Source organism: Athene cunicularia (genome assembly GCF_003259725.1).
Source record: "Athene cunicularia isolate RWA chromosome 1 unlocalized genomic scaffold, athCun1 chr1_part1, whole genome shotgun sequence".
Taxonomy (NCBI): domain Eukaryota; kingdom Metazoa; phylum Chordata; class Aves; order Strigiformes; family Strigidae; genus Athene; species Athene cunicularia.
Genome location: NW_020799091.1, coordinates 73,271,814 through 73,287,530, shown reverse-complemented (window position 1 = coordinate 73,287,530; position 15,717 = coordinate 73,271,814). Strand labels below are relative to the sequence as shown.

Here is a 15,717-nt window from a genome sequence, read left to right as displayed (position 1 = left end):
AACTAGAAAAACTCGATTGTGCCTTGTCCTGTAGCATTAGCTGAGGACTGACAATTAGTTTGCCCTCTTTTTCTCACTCGGTGTTGCTTTATGGGAACAGCTCCAAACTTAGGTCTTGTTATTCTGTCATCAAACTAAATATTCATTGTGGCTTCCTTTCTTTTTTTTTTTTTCTTTTCTTTCTTTTTTTTTTTTTTTTTAACATCTGTGGTTCTGCCAGTTACCTTCTGGCATAATATTTGCATGTAAATTATTCAGTTATAGGAGGAAGGAAAAAAATAACTGTTAGGATTTGTCTGCGGTGGTCTCTTCAGCTCAAATGCCACTGAAGTCCCTGTGCTGAGTGCCTGGTTCGAGAAGGTGCAGGCAGGTCCTGGCGTGGCACCTCTCGGGTGGCTCCTCTGAACAGCTCTTCAGGTGTCTTCAGTGGTGGTCGGCTTTCTTGCCTGATAAGAACTGGAGACTGATTCAGACAATTTGAATTCTGCCTTTGGCCTCCAGTGTCTTAAAAAGAGGTTTAATGAAGAGATTAATTTAAAGATATTATATTTTAATGTCCACATGACTCAATGTGCCACAATGCAGATGCTGGATTAACAGGGTAAGAGATGGAACTTTGTAAAAATTTGATGCAGTTTGCTTTTAATAAATTTTTTTTTTTTTTTTTTTTTTTTTTTTTTTTTTTTTTTTTTCCTCAAACAGGATGTGTTGTAAAGATTACAAAATAAAAGCAAGCAACTTTTAAGGGAAGCTCTTCTTTTGAGTTTTGCATTGTCTGTGTTCACAGAGTACATTTCTGCAAAGAAGAAAGTTTAATGGCTCTGTTTTGGTTTGGCTACTTCAGTTACACCCATCCTTACCCCAGAGTTGAGATTTTGCTAGCAGGAACTGGTCATTGACAGGGGTCTGCAGTCTGTTTTTTTTTCTCTGTGGTCTTGGCAGTTGCAGAGACATCTTGGAAGTCGTCTTTAAAGGTCCTTTGAAAATTAGTGTTTTTAAAAATTACAGAATTACCTTAATTTCTTCATAGTAGGCTTTGTGTGAGGATGTCTCTGTACGTGGAAGTTATTTCAGACTGAGAACTATATTTAAAAGAACAATAATTATGTTAAAATAGCTTCATAAGGCGACATATTTATTACAGAGTAAATTTGCCTTATTTTTATGCTTTAGCTTAATAAACTTGCACAGTAGACAGGCTTATTTCTTCGAAATATGTTGGAATGCAAACAGAACCTGCAGCCTGGGAGAAGCCTCTCTCAGACTTTGGCGCAATAAAGCAGCACTTAGGGACTGCAGGGCGCTTGCTTTGGACACAATGGAAAATGAAGAGCTAGTGCTTGGCCAGGGGATTTCATTATCACCAGGGCTGTACAGTTCTCACATCCCATGGTGAGATCACTGGCATTATGCCTCATAATTGAGATCAGTATCTACCTACTTACCAGGAGCAGAGAGCTGGGGTGTTTTAAATGAGGTGCAATAAGCACCAGAGGGAACCTCACCAGTGTGGCAAAGCCGGTGGGTCTCTGCTGCCTCCTGCCTGGGGGTTCCCAGCCTCCGGCCATGCTCAGCTCAACCTCTTGCACAAATTAAACCAGTTATCTGCTGGATAACCAGGCTGAGCTCAGGTCTGCTTTGAAAGTTTGATGCTGGGTTTCGTCATGAAAGAGGTGGTTTCATGCTGAGGTGTGTGTTTTGCAAACTCTACCCGATGGTGGAGTTTTAGTGGGAACAAAGCACCAGTAAATTGCCTTTCACTGTCATTGCCACTGACTTACACACACAGACTGGATTTGATCCTGACCACTTTTATTGATGTAAGAATTAGCAGTGTCTCGTTTTCATGGAGGTTCATTTTACAGTAAGGTATCTGTCTTGACAGAAACAGTATACCTTTTCTTCAGATTAAAATTAATTTAACATTAATAAAAATTAAAATTAAGAATTAATCGAGGGGGTTATTTTGTTGAGTTTGTGTTAGGGTTTTTTTTTGTCCCCCCCAAGATGTGTTTCAGTTTTTCTTTTTGTGTTTCCCGTTTTGGCTGAAGTGAGCTGATATACTGGGATGTGACATGCAGTGTTGTGTCTGTTCAAAACCATGCTATGTGGAAGCTGTGTACTGTACCTGTTTTAAATAAAATAGATACTGGCCACTTATCCATGTGTATGCAGCCCTCATTTCTCCCTCCCTGGGTTCTTTCCTAGGTCCTTGGAGCTAGCTGCTAGAAACAGGCCTGTTTTAAAGCTCTTTGTAATATAGGATCTCACTGAATGAATCTCTGCAGTGGAGTCTGTCCGTCTGTCATGCTCTTCATTGCAGGTTGGTAATGTACCCGATTTGAGTGGTCACTGGGACCAAAAATCCTCCTTTCCTTTGCAGCTGTCATGGACAGGATAGGACTGGACATTGTCTTTTGTTGTCCTCTGCTAAGCACCATGTCATCGCAGTGATACCTGTTATCACTTTGCTCTTCTGACTTCCCATTTTTCCTTCATGTTATTGCCCCTTCCTCAGTCCTGACTTCTTTTTCTCCTTTTCTTCCATTCATTTTCTTCTAAGTGAATTAATTTTGCACTAAAGTGTTACTTCTTATTCAATAGGTAGATATAGTGGTGCAGTAATGGAAATGAGTGACAGCACCTGTATGCAACATGCGAAATCCAAATGTCAGGTTGGCAATGTGGTGAGAGGGCAGGAAGAAAGAGGAGACATGGAGGGTGAAGAAGAGAAAGAGAAGGTATTGAGGTCCAAAGGAAAGCAATTTCTCTTGAAATTCCTTTCGTTGGTGTTGGAGTATGTTTTTTTAGCTATAGTGAAATAAACGAAAATGGGAATGACTTATTTTTTCCTTTTTGCTCTAGATTCTATACCTAAACACACAGGTGAAACCAGATGAAATATAAACGGGGAGGGAAAACTCTGGGGAGGAAGTAAACCTCACATTTGTACAACTTGCTCCATCACATGTCAGCAATGTCGATGTAGTTTATGATTGGGTTAACCAAACTTTAAAAAAAAATTACTTAGTGGACTTCAACTCACATTTTTGCCTGCTAGATGGCATTTTCTTTACAAGTAGATATGCAGTTGCCACGTGCAAAAGTCACATATATATCTATCATGGCCAGAAGTGACCTTTCCTGCTTTAACACTAAGACAACGCCAGTGCTCTGTGTATGGATTTAAAGCTGTTCAGCCCCCTCAGGAGAGGCCTCAAAATGGCTTTTGCGGCGTGGACTTGACTAAACAAAGAGGTATTTGCTTTACAAGAGTTCATTTTTCAGTCTTGAACTTCTAGAGCTAACAAAAACTCAAAAAGCTCTTTGTTTCGGGTTGTTCTGCCATTTTGCAGACTATCGCCCTGTTCCTGGTTAAGAGATCTGTCTCTTCTCAGCACTTCTTTGGTACAAGTTAATGTGTTCATGTTTTTATGTGGCCTCAGATGTTGAATAGTGAGCACATACTGGTCCCCCTTTTTATGAATGCAAATCATTCAGACGGTGATTTTTCACTCCGTGGTTGAAAGGACTTGAGATTTTTACATCCTTGAGAAGTTTCAAGTGTATCCAGTCACAGAGGCACAAGGGCTATTCACATAGAGGTGACAACATCTAGTATCACACTAAGAACATTCTTTTTCTTCCTTTTTAAAATCTTTGTTTCCTGTCTGCATATTCAAAAACTGGAAAAGCATATTTTTTCCATTTTTTTCTGCTTCACTGACAGAGAACAGACCAGGAGAACATAATCTAGAAAGTCTTAAGTCTAGTAAAGTAATAAACAATTAAAAAATACTACCCAAGCAGACAATTTACCCAGGTATTTAGTGTCTGGGTTATCTTTAATTTCTAGGCTTAACTACTGAAAAAAAAAATGGGCATTTTACTTAGCATTTGTTATGAGAAATATTTTCAGTGGAAATTGCAGGATTGTTTAAACTGAAGCCATGTAGGAAAGCTCTCGGTGAAGTTTTATTTAGCTCAGATTATATACGTTAGGACAGCTGCATGCATGGATATCACTGAAATAGGGATTAACTTTCAAATACTTGCAGACAATTTTCACTGTATGGATGGGAATAATCACGTCATTACCTGAAGAGAACAGAAATTCGTGTTGAATCATGCTGGAAAGAACTATGTGTTTCAGAATAGGTGAAATCTGGGTCCTTTTTGAAGTTGCTGTGAAGAAAGCAGCTTGTATCATCATTAGTTCTGTGTTTCAAAACCATATGAAATATGAGCTTGTGTTGTACAACAAAGCAATACCCTAAAAACCTAGAAATCAAAATAGAAAGTCCTTTGATAGATGAAAGTAGTCATCTTTTTAACATTTGTTATCTATAATATTGCCTACGGACACTGCACTGCAGCAAAATGAAATATTCAGTGCCATTTTCCCTGTACAAATACCTATCAGCTTCTTCTAAAAAGCAAACAGAAATTCACCTTGTTAACCAGAAGAAGACCACATGGTGCTTCACATGAAAGATTGTCTAATAGCAAATCATGTTTGCTATTTGACCTAATTCATGCTTCCCCCAAGCTGTTAAATTAATATGCCTTTGCTCTTCTTTGGTGGCAGGGCTCCCTCCCTCTTGGAGTGATGCGTTGGGCAACCCACGGCCAGCATGAGAGCTCAGAGACAGGATGGTGACTGCTTCACCAGGGCCATCCCAGCTACTTTTTGGCTCGCTCAGCAGTTGAAGAGCTGCCTGGGGATGAAGGACGCACAGGCTGTATGTCTAAGCAGCCCCTAGCAGAGCGGGTTTGGGGCTGTGCCCTACCTGCTGGGCTGCATGATGCCCTGGGTTAAGGAGCACTTGTTAGGGCAAAGGTGGTGTGGGGTTGGCTGCGGGTGTCAGGCATGCTGGCTTCTGCAGAAGAGGGCTGGGATGGGTGGGAAAAGCAGGTAGAGGTTTTTGTGCAAAAAATTGCACCCCTCTTTCCTTTAGGGGCCAAGACCCTCTGATTTTCAATAGGAAGAGTGCTCAGGTAAATTAGGTCAGCCTGCTCCTGCCCTTTAGATGCATCATCTTTGGCTGAGCTGTTTGCTATTTCTCCTATGTTAGAGGCCTCTGCTTTGTCATTCAAGAAGTTTTCAGGATATCATGCTGCCAATGGAATTTTTTCCCCCATACGCATGGAATAAACCATCCCTGATCTGACTTGTGACAGCTGTCACCTTGCTCTGTAACAGTTAAGGTGAAAATTTTAAAGGGAAAAATACTGCAGGGTGACAAAATGCACACAGATATGAGAAACTTTCTCAACTGGGTGTTTGTCTTCTGTATCGTCAAGCTCAGTATTCCGTGAACTGTTAATACTGGAAAATTATAGCTCAGTAAATAATGGCGGATGCTCAGTGGTTTTTATTTCCATACAGACTTTGCTTCTGAGAGTGTTTACTGGTGTGGTTTGAGCCGCCTGTTAAGTGTACGCCTCTTTAAAATACATCTTATTTTAATCATGTGACTATTGTGAACTAACCTTGCATTTTTTCTTTTCTTCGTATAGTTTTTCCTGCACAAAATGGAAAGGTTGCTATAGTGACTGGAGGTGCTAAAGGAATTGGTTACCAAACTGTGAAGCATTTGGCAAGACTTGGCATGCACGTTATAATAGGTAAAGCCATTATTTTCTTCATATGTTTTTGTTTCAGAAAGTTGGGTTTTTTTTCTTTTAAGGAGCATTTTCTTTACAACATAAATAAAGATATAGTAAGGGAAGGTAGGAGAGGATTTTGCTAGCATTTAGCACAAATAAAGATTTGATTTATGTTTTGATTTGCAAAAATTTAAAGAAAAGTGGATGGGATTTTTTTTCTGCAAAAGCTGAAAGAGTTGGACTGCCTTATATAAGAAGTAAATAATAAGGTCATAAAACCCGCAAAATATGGGTATTACAAAACTATTTTATTATCTTGTTACTGAGGACAGCCTATGCTTCAATATTAGGGTGCACATGTTCATTAAGAGGAAAACCAAAGAAAGCCTTCAGGAATATTCCAGTGTGTAGTGGGGGATGATCTGTGTTACAAGGACAGAGGAAGCCCTTATAACTTCATCCACATAAAAATTGCACTTCTCAGTTTGTCACTGTTTTTTGTCAAAGTTTGTCACTTTGTGGGGAAGGCAAGAAAATAAATGCCCTGAGAGGTTCATTCGTATCTGCCTGAGATAGTCTGGACAACTCATGTTCTGGAAGTGCCTGTTTCTTTCCATTGATAATAAAGAGTTTATGAGGTGGCTATGTTAGAATGGGATACCTGAAGTTAGGGTGGGTGTATTTCTGTAGGAACTACAAAAATGGCCTGAGTGCACAATTTCTCTGCACTACTACAGACAATATTAGTGAGACTGTTTTCCTATTTTGTAAAGTTTTCTCTACTCTCTATATATGCACTAATATGTCTACTAAATCTGTATGTAGCATCATGAATACTTGTATGTTTAAAATGCTACATTTTTCTCCATCTTTCTTTAACTAGACTTTTACATAAAACACTGTAACTTTTACACCATAAGGTCACTGAAGGTTGGTATTTCATAATACACTAGCAAGCTGGAGATGCCATTTTATTTTGCTTTTATGCACGATGTGCTCTCTCTAAGGTTCTGTATACACATCTTTAAAAAAACCCAACACACCAAACAATAAACAAGAGCATAGTAGCCATGTGGTTTTAGTCTAGTTCAGTCAGTAATACTAATGGAGTTGCCCTGGAATCATACAAGTGTAATGCAGAATACCACTTACTCATACATGTTTTAATAGATGTGTCAAAACCAAGCATCTGCAAAATGCAAGCAGATGCTGCTATATGTAGCTAGATGCTAGATGTAGCTAATGATGTCAGCATTAATATTTCACTGAAGAAGTCACTCTTCATGTTTAAGGTGGACTGCACAAATGTACTCAATGAGAAAATAAAAGGGCCAATTTTCTTCTCTTAGCATAGGGTCTTGGAAGCATAGAACATTACTACTTTTTTGAAGACTTATACCATTTAATGTTTAGGGTATTTTGTGTAACAAAATTCAGTGTGAGATCTTTGGGAAAGGGAAAGTGATATTTAATTACAAAACCTCTAAATAAGCTGATTTTTTTCAACTCACAGTCACCCCCTCATAGATCTCATTCACTCACACTCACACTCATACTCTCACAAGCACAAAGATGTGTGTGCTCATGTGGTCTGGTGAGCATCACTTGTGTGCAGCATGGGAAAAGGTACACCAGCTACTGAGTCCTTCTCCTGTCTTTGTGGTTCTTCTTGATCAGAAATGACAGGCTAATTTATGGACAGATCTTTTATATCCTTTAGGAGTCATCAGCTCTTAGTACACTTTTCCTTGTCTGGAGTATATAGGCTATGTCTGTATAAAATAGCCTATTTTCTGGGTGGGCTAACAGGAAAAGTAATGGTATGTGTGATATGCCGCAACCTGGATGTTATTCTTCTGGTGGCAGAGTGCATGGTCATCTGCTGGCAAGGCCTCTGTGCTTTGGCTTTGACAGAAACAGCACAGGAACAGTGTCCTGGAAACATGTCCTTTATTTTCAGTAAGGGTCATTCTTTTAACTCTTTGCTCTGCTCTTTGTTCTGGTGCTTACAGACAACACACACACTTCCATTCACTCTTTAATTGTACCAACCTTAATATTTGCATTACGAATCTCTACAACTGTAAATTAAGAAAACTAATTATAGGAAGCATTTGGTGAGTAAGATTTTCAACTGATTCAGTTCTTTCAGGCAAACTCTGACCTAAACACTGAGCCTGGTGAGTCACAGCCATCTTCTTTGCCTGTGAAATTTTTCAGAGCAAAGAAGTCCTGTTGGTAGAATGGATAGTCTCAAGCTTTGCTGCAGCTGAAAGATTAAAACGATCTCAAAAGCACATTAAATGCAATGACCTTCCATCCTTGCTAACTGTTGGCCCCAAGTGTCCAGAGTATGCCTAAAATACCTGCTGGCACATTGGCATGCATTAGCACATTCAGCTTCAGGCCACACAAGGAAAGATTGAAGACTCAAATAAGACAGCAAGTGTACTCAAGCTTTCCACTCTAGAAATGTTTTCACCCTATGTTTGTATAGGTGTGAACTTCCATGAAAAAAGTTTGGGTATTAAGTGAATTTAGGCTTGCAGGGGAGACTCGTGTAGCTCACAGGCAATCTTGCCCATTCCCTGAATGCTTCTTTCCCATTACGGGAACTAAGTAATGGGAATATTTATCAATAAAGAGTGATATCCCTGCAGTGGGCAAATGAGTCAAACCTGGATGTCTGATGTGAAGATGATTCACCATTTGTGATAGATGTGATTTTGACTCCATTTGACATTTTAGAGGAGTAAATGTTCGAATTAACTTACTTTTAAATCCAATCTACCAATGGAATCAGGAAAACAATTTAGTAGAAGGCATGTTACCTTGTGGAACATGAATAGGCACCATATGAGAAGCCAGGGTGCTCACTCAGAGCATTTTCAGCAAGTGGTTGCACAGTGCTTTTACAGCTTCTTCCTTTCCAGTCCCAGCACTGATGCACAAGACTCCTTTCTCCCACTGATGGTCTCCCTCTGTGGATGCTGCTCACCTTGTCCTCAGCCTCTCACTGGGAAAAATGTTGGCATGAATACTGAAATGATTCAAGTCATTTTCTGTGGGTTTGTTTGATAGATGTCATGGAGAATTTTTGCCAGGCTGTGATAGCCTTACTCACAGTCAGCGGGGCTTTTACTTCAGGAAAATCTCATGACAGAGAGCAGACCCCTGGCAGGGAAAGCTACTGCCAGTGGTGAGTCTTCAGAGTCAAGACACACCTCGAGCTCCTGCTCCCTCCTGTGCAATTTACTACTTGATAAATAAGCTTAAAATTTCATTTTCGAGAGAAAAGGTAAATGACACACCAGTTTTGGTGCCTACTGACCAGTCAACACCATATTGAAGATGGTGTTTTGTGTGCACTTATAAGTAAATATGCTCTCAATAATAAGGACATTGAAATCAAGACATCCCGGTCATTTCTATGACCCCCCTGTCATAAAATTCAGTAGATTCAGCTCTGGTTCACAGTGTTGAGGACGGTTTTGTGAGTCTGAATTTAAACTGATTAGAAGCGTAAACTTTTCATATTGTTTCCATCCATCATTACTGGGGTTTAATTTTAAGACAGTTCTGTGAGTGCATGTTAAAATTGTTGACTTTAAAAAAGAGAGCTTCAGTTTGATTTTTTCCTTTTTCTTCTCTGTACATTAATAAAAGAAGGCTGGAAAAAAATGTGTGATAATATATAATGTAGAAGCTTTGATAATCCCATCGATAATGGTGAATGAAAATAAAAAGATTTCCATCTTGACAATGTTACACATATTCTGCTTGGTATGAAACACCAGGTTCAGGACAGTGTAATCAATCTTTAGTGTCTAAGTATATCAGTGCCACAATTTTCTAAGGCAGGCTCAATTTCTGAAGGCAACAGTTTCATTCTATATATGTATATATTTTCAAGTGACTTATTTGAGCCATCAATTTTGGCATAAATAAATATAGTTCCATCACCAGACTCAGCACTTCTGTGTGATCTCTGTAAGCCCTGCAGGAGGCTAAGCAAGAGATATTTGTGTCATCTCTTTCGCTGACATTGGTTTCCAATTTTCAAGCAAAACTCTGCACTATAAATCAGACAATTCTTATGTTGTATAATACTACAAAGTGATTTTAGAAATACAATTAAACCCTATCAAGATGGTTCAATTGTTCTTTTTCAAAGACGGTTTGATTTAATTTCAATTACTGAAAATTTCTATGGGATACTTTAATAGTCTTTTCTCACTATACATAGATGTATGAGATGCTTGAGTTATAATTTTCTCTAGAAAAGCATTTATCTTCCTAATTTTATTCACATTTTGTTAGGCCTGAATGAGTTGCAGAGTTAGTCAGGAAGTGTTAAAATGTTACCAGCCTTTTAAAAATTGGTGATGGTTTCCTTTTTCTGGTATGAACATTAAGCAAATGCATGCAGATTGCCTTATAATTGTCATTCAGTTCAGTTTTTAACATATCAGTACGCTGTAATCAGGGTTATGAAAAACTACTTACAGTGCTGTCTGTTATTTATACACTATACATGTGCACACAGCCACACATAGCTACAAATAGCCTTCCAAATTCATAAGAATTTATTGAACACTTTTGTCCCTAATTTCTGTTTGAAGACTGCCACTGTCCTTGCTTTAAAAAGACTTTTTCCTTTTTAAAACATGTATTTGTTTATAATTTTGAAAATTCCACCTGTAAATTGTGTAAGTTTCTTTTATAGTTGGCAGTGATTTAAGACTGCTTATTTATGAACAAACTCATTACAACATTCCTTGGGACATTTGAAACTATTATTAAAATAGTGACAAATATCTGAAAAGACACTTGGAGCACATGAATACTCCTTTGGGCTGTAATCTCAAGTAAAAATGTAACTCAATGAACTGTGCAGGTGTATTGCATGGTAAAATACTTTGATTAACTGAGGTCAACTGTCATGTGCATGAGAGAGATTTGTGCTGATATGGTTTGTTTGGATTTCTCAAAATCTTAAAGGAAAATTCTTAAGGCTGTTAAGCACACTACACAGCCCAAAGGACAAGTACAAATCCATTACATTTATACAATAACATTGCATGTTATGACAGAACACAGACATAAATGTTTATTTTCTTAATAGAGAGGGTGTTACCACTGGAGTTTAACAGGGGTATGTGTTAGAACCCATGCTTTTAACATATAATTTTAGAGGAGGACCTAATAGTGAAGTGACAAGTCTTTTAAATTGCATTAAATTATTCAGGGTAATGAAGACCAGGGACATGTGTGGAGAATTGCAGGAACACCATAAAAAGCTACATGTTAAAAGACATGTGCAATTCATTTTAGATCAATATGGAGTGATGAACATGCGGAAAATATCTTAACTCCAGAAAAAGAAATTGTGGAGTTTGTATTGACCACCATCACTTTGAAGGAAGATCTTGGGGTCAAAATAGATTGTTTTATGAAAACAGTGCTCAGTATCTTCCAAAAATCAAAACATATATTATAAATTGTTAGAGAAGGAGCAAACAAAATGGACAACATGAGATGATTCAGCTGCGTGAATCCTTTGTGTTGTAGCATCTTAAATGCTGTGTTGAGTTCTGGTCTGCTTAATTAAAAATAGCATAAAATTTTAAAGGGTTTAGAGGAAAACAAGCTTATCAAGAGTATGGAGAAACAGCCTTCTGAGGAACAACCAAATATTCTTGGAGTCTTCAGTCTGAAAATGTGTTCTGTACAGGCAAACACCATTCACCGTCTCTTTTAAAAGAAGTATGTAAAATGATCAGCTAATAAAATACTTATGAATAGTATGGAGATCTGTACAAACTCAGTATAAATACAGTTCAACCTGTCAGAAAATATATTAAAACAGTCTAAAACAAGCTACTTTGATTAAAAACAAAATCCCTCAGTAGCATAAAAGTATTTCTGGACTAGCATCTTCTGCATAGGACCTTAAATCATCCCTTGTGAGCAAATATGAGTGTTGGGCAGTTTTAGGAAGGACATTGTGCATAGGCCAGTGAGTATGATTTTTATATTGAAAAATGTGTGAGGCATTATAAAAAACACAGAGTTAAATATGTAATGATAAATTTTGGAAGAGTTTTCCAAAAGTTTTGGAAAGTTTTTCTAGACATTTATTAATTTATTCATTAACCATTTATTAAATGCTTTGAAGAATTCAACAACTATGTGAAATAATTTAATCCTGCTTTTCAAAAAGCTTCACACAGAAAGCTTTTAAAGTGGTTAGCTTGTCTTGAGATAAGAGAAATATCTCTTCTAGAGTACTAACTGATTAGGAAACAGAAAACAATGTATAGTAATTATTTGTCAGCTTTGGAATGGAGCAAAGAGACTCCGTATCCCCTAGGCATATGTTCAGTACATTTATAAAAGATAGATAGATGGATGGATAGATAGATAGATAGATAGATAGATAGATAGATAGATAGATAGATAAAAAAGCATGAACAGTGAGATGATGCATTTTGCACAAATGTGTTTAGGATAGTAAAATTAATTTGACTATTGATAATTAAGGGATTTGAGCTTCTGACACGCAAGGAGAGGCTGACTGTTCAGCCTGGAGAGGAGAAGGCTCAGGGAGACCTTTTCCATGTGTATAACCTGATGGGGACACTAAAGAAGATGGAGGCAGGGTCTGCTCAGTGTTGCTCTTTACTGGGCGAGAAGCAATGGGCACAAACCTAAACACAGGAAATTTCATTTAAGCATAAGAAAACACTTTTTTACATTCAGGGTGGTCAAACACTGTCACAGGCTGCCCGTAGAAGCTGTGGAGTCTCCATCCATGGAGACACTCAAAACGTGACTGGACTGGGACCTGGGCAACCGGCTGTAGCAGGGGGTGGGACTGGATGTGCTGCAGAGGTACCACATGAAATCTTAACTACTGTGAAGAATGGGTAATGATCTCACAATATTGAACGACTGGGTTGTGAAGGGATGGATAAATACAGAGTGTCAGTAAATGCAAATATTACATGTGAGGAAAAAACAACCACACCTATATATTTAAAAGAACAGGATCTAAATTAACTACTACCACTCAAAAAATAAACAAATTGTGATTTACTGTTGAAAGCTCTCTGTACAACATCTTCGATATTTAATGCCAGTCATAAAGGCAAATATAACCTTACTACTTAGCAGGAAAGAAGATGAAAGTAGGACAGGAAACTTCCCTCTTCCTTTGTAGAAATCATTGGCTCATCCTGTTGTGAATACTCAGGAGTCTGGTAGAACTGGAAAAAATGAGAGGGATGGTGAGGAGGATGGGATGGCTTTGTGAAAGGTGGGGCCAATAAACAAAGGTTCTTCCGCTTGCAAACAGATGACTGAGGTGTGATATCATACAGTTATGAATGGTATAGAGAAAGTGAATGAGAACTGGTTATTTTCTGGTTTATTGTACACAAAGTAGAGAACATCCAACAAAATAATTAAAAAAAAAAAAAAGCAAACCATTGAAGTACAACCTTTTTAATATAATTTTGTTTCATTAAATCACAGAAAATGTTGTCCCAGAACCCTTTGGCAGCCAAGCACTTGAATGAATTGAAATTGCAATTAGATGAAGGAGTACAGGATGGGTTCATTGAGAGGCTAGGTGTGACCTTTGACTCAGGAATTCTCTGAAACTTCTTGCTACTGGGAGGGTGTATGGAAAATACCACTCCTAGACTTAAAGCTGTCACTCACAAATTTTCCTTAAGCACCTACTACATGTTATTGTTGGAAACAGGGTACTTGTCTAGATGTGTCTTCGGTTTGATAAACAGGGTCATTCTTAACTTCTCGGTGGAACAGCTGGGTTGCTGAAACCTGGGGCAAGAACAATTTTTTTTCTCTTTGCAAACCAACATCCTCCTTACACAGTTTTTTTCTTGAAGGAACGCTCACAACATTTTTGCCTTTCATGTCAAGAAGGCATGTATTTAATTTTGACAGCTGTATGATAGACTAGATGATGAAATATGTGTGGTATCTCTAGACATAAGGAAACTTTGTAGCACTTTCTCAGTGTTTTGTTTTTGTTTTTTGTTTTGTTTTTTTTTTTTTATAACAGGTCATCCTTATATCTAGCTTTATTGAATAACAAATTCATGACTTGAAAGTTTTATTGATGAGAACCAAGATCTATATTTCTTTTCCTAAACAATATTTTTTTTTATTGGAGACATTATAGATTCCTTTAAAAAGCGCTCATATTGTACAGAGTTCAAATGTCTCATCCTCAGAGCTTTTTGAGGGCAGTCATTCCTCTCTGTTAGGTGTATGCTTTTTGTTGTGCAGTGCCATGTGCACTCACAAAATCATAATCCTCATAACACCAGCTGATAGGACTTTGTTTTTCTCTTGAGGCTTTGGGTGCCCTTGCAAGCCCTGTCTTCAGGCTGGCGCTCCAATGAAATCAGTTCCCCTTCAGTCATAATGAGGATTATGCTACTCTGAGGGGTTACCTTAATTCAAATTCCCAGTTGGAATCTTCTTTAAAATCTATTGCACAAAGAGACCTAATCATCACCCTCTGCAACTCCTTAATCGGATGGTATACATTTATCCCAAATTTATTGCCCTACCATCAAGCTTTTCCTGGTAATGCACATATGCTTTAGAGTTTATGGGCACCACTTCTAAACTTGGATCACTTGAAGGGATCAGGGGGGAGTGGGGAGTGCCGTGGCAGGATGCAAACCCTGGAAAGTTGTTAATCATTTCAGGGATTAACTGATGTGTAATTATGGCTAAAGAAGTCAAGAGATGAGTGTTTATATCTCAGGCGGACACTGGGCAGCTCACCCCTGCCTCCACTCCCAGGGTTCGCTGCAGTGGGGTTTATCGCAGGCGGAGGGGTGCCTTGGCGCACAGGGTGGCTCCTGGGCTCCAGGCTGGAGGGGTTGGGTCTTTCTCTGGACCACTGCATCCTGAGTGGTTTGCATCTTCTCGGTGTTCATCTCAAAAAGTTTTTATTTGTGTTTCTTTTGTGTTATCTTGCTGAAAGCTGGGAAATTCTCCACCTTCTAATTTCAGTGAGGGCTTTTTGGGTTTGTGGCTTTATACTCTCCAGGCAACGTTAAGCTTGTATTGTTAGGCTGTATTGTTGTTCATAGACTATTTTAAATTTCTTTATAATGCCCTGCAGTATATTCCCTTGAAATGCCAAGATTGCAAATTCCTATTTTTGCAAAACACCAACTGGAAAAGCTTTTCTGTTAGGATCAATGTTGTACATAAATTATGAGCATGCATAGCAATTATTCTTTTGGAGAGATTTTCACATTCAAAGAAATTAAAAATAATGTATAAATAATACATATAGAAGTATCAGGACGCTTAGCTAGGGACAGTGTAAAAGTTTCCCAGCCATGCTGGGTTTCTATGGGCTCTTTTTTTGCCATCGTTATTCAGGCTGAGCAATTCTCAGTGATTCTATTGAAATCCCTGAAATAACTTTCAGAGTTAGGATCTCTTTAAGTGCTTAAGGTGACAGAACGTGACCTTTAGGGTAAGATCCAAGGCCTATTGCTGCTGATAAGAATTTTTCTATGTACTTCTCTGATTGCTTTAGTGCAGGAGAGCTGAGCACGCACACGACCAATGTGATCAAGCAATACCCGTTTATTACAACTAAGAAAGCCCTTTTGTAATGTTCTCCCGCACACAGGAGTAACATGCAGTACAAGTCCTCAAGACTGGACAGTTAACTTAGCCCGTGCTTTAAACTTTCTTATGATTGGATAAAAAGTGCCACATCAGCCTTGCCAGGCGTCCTGCCTTGTGGAGCTTCCTCTTCCGTCCCAACCCCTTTCGGGGGCTGTTTGTCTCATCGAGTTTCTCCCCCCTCATTCAGGGTCACATCCTTATCGCATTCTTGCTCAGCTGAGGCTTTTATCAGTCTTGTTCTCACACAGGATTGCTCACACGGCCATTCTCTTGCAGAAAGCCCTCTTGAATCCCAACAGCTTTAGATCAACATGCTTTGACTTGTGATGTTTGTATGGAGAAATGTTGAAGAGGAGAGTAATTTTTTTTGACCAGAAGTTATATTTAAATCTATTTCTTTTTCTTTTCTTTTCTTTT

The 15,717-nt window shown here is 38.4% G+C and overlaps 1 protein-coding gene across 4 annotated transcripts in view; it reads left to right on the top strand.

Moving 5' to 3' along the window:
* Positions 1 to 2,232: 2,232 nt before the first annotated feature.
* Positions 2,233 to 15,717, top strand: part of DHRSX (dehydrogenase/reductase X-linked) — a 142,258-nt gene continuing 128,773 nt past the window's right edge. The window contains exons 1-2 of one of the 4 annotated variants that reach the window (XM_026858261.1): positions 2,233 to 2,323; positions 5,521 to 5,628. In XM_026858261.1, coding sequence (XP_026714062.1) covers positions 2,275 to 2,323; positions 5,521 to 5,628 — 157 coding nt within the window. In that variant the 5' untranslated portion in view covers positions 2,233 to 2,274. Of the gene's footprint in view, positions 2,324 to 2,619; positions 2,742 to 4,637; positions 4,743 to 5,520; positions 5,629 to 15,717 lie in introns of those variants that run through there. The other 3 variants (XM_026858252.1, XM_026858269.1, XM_026858279.1) reach the window with 3 other exon arrangements.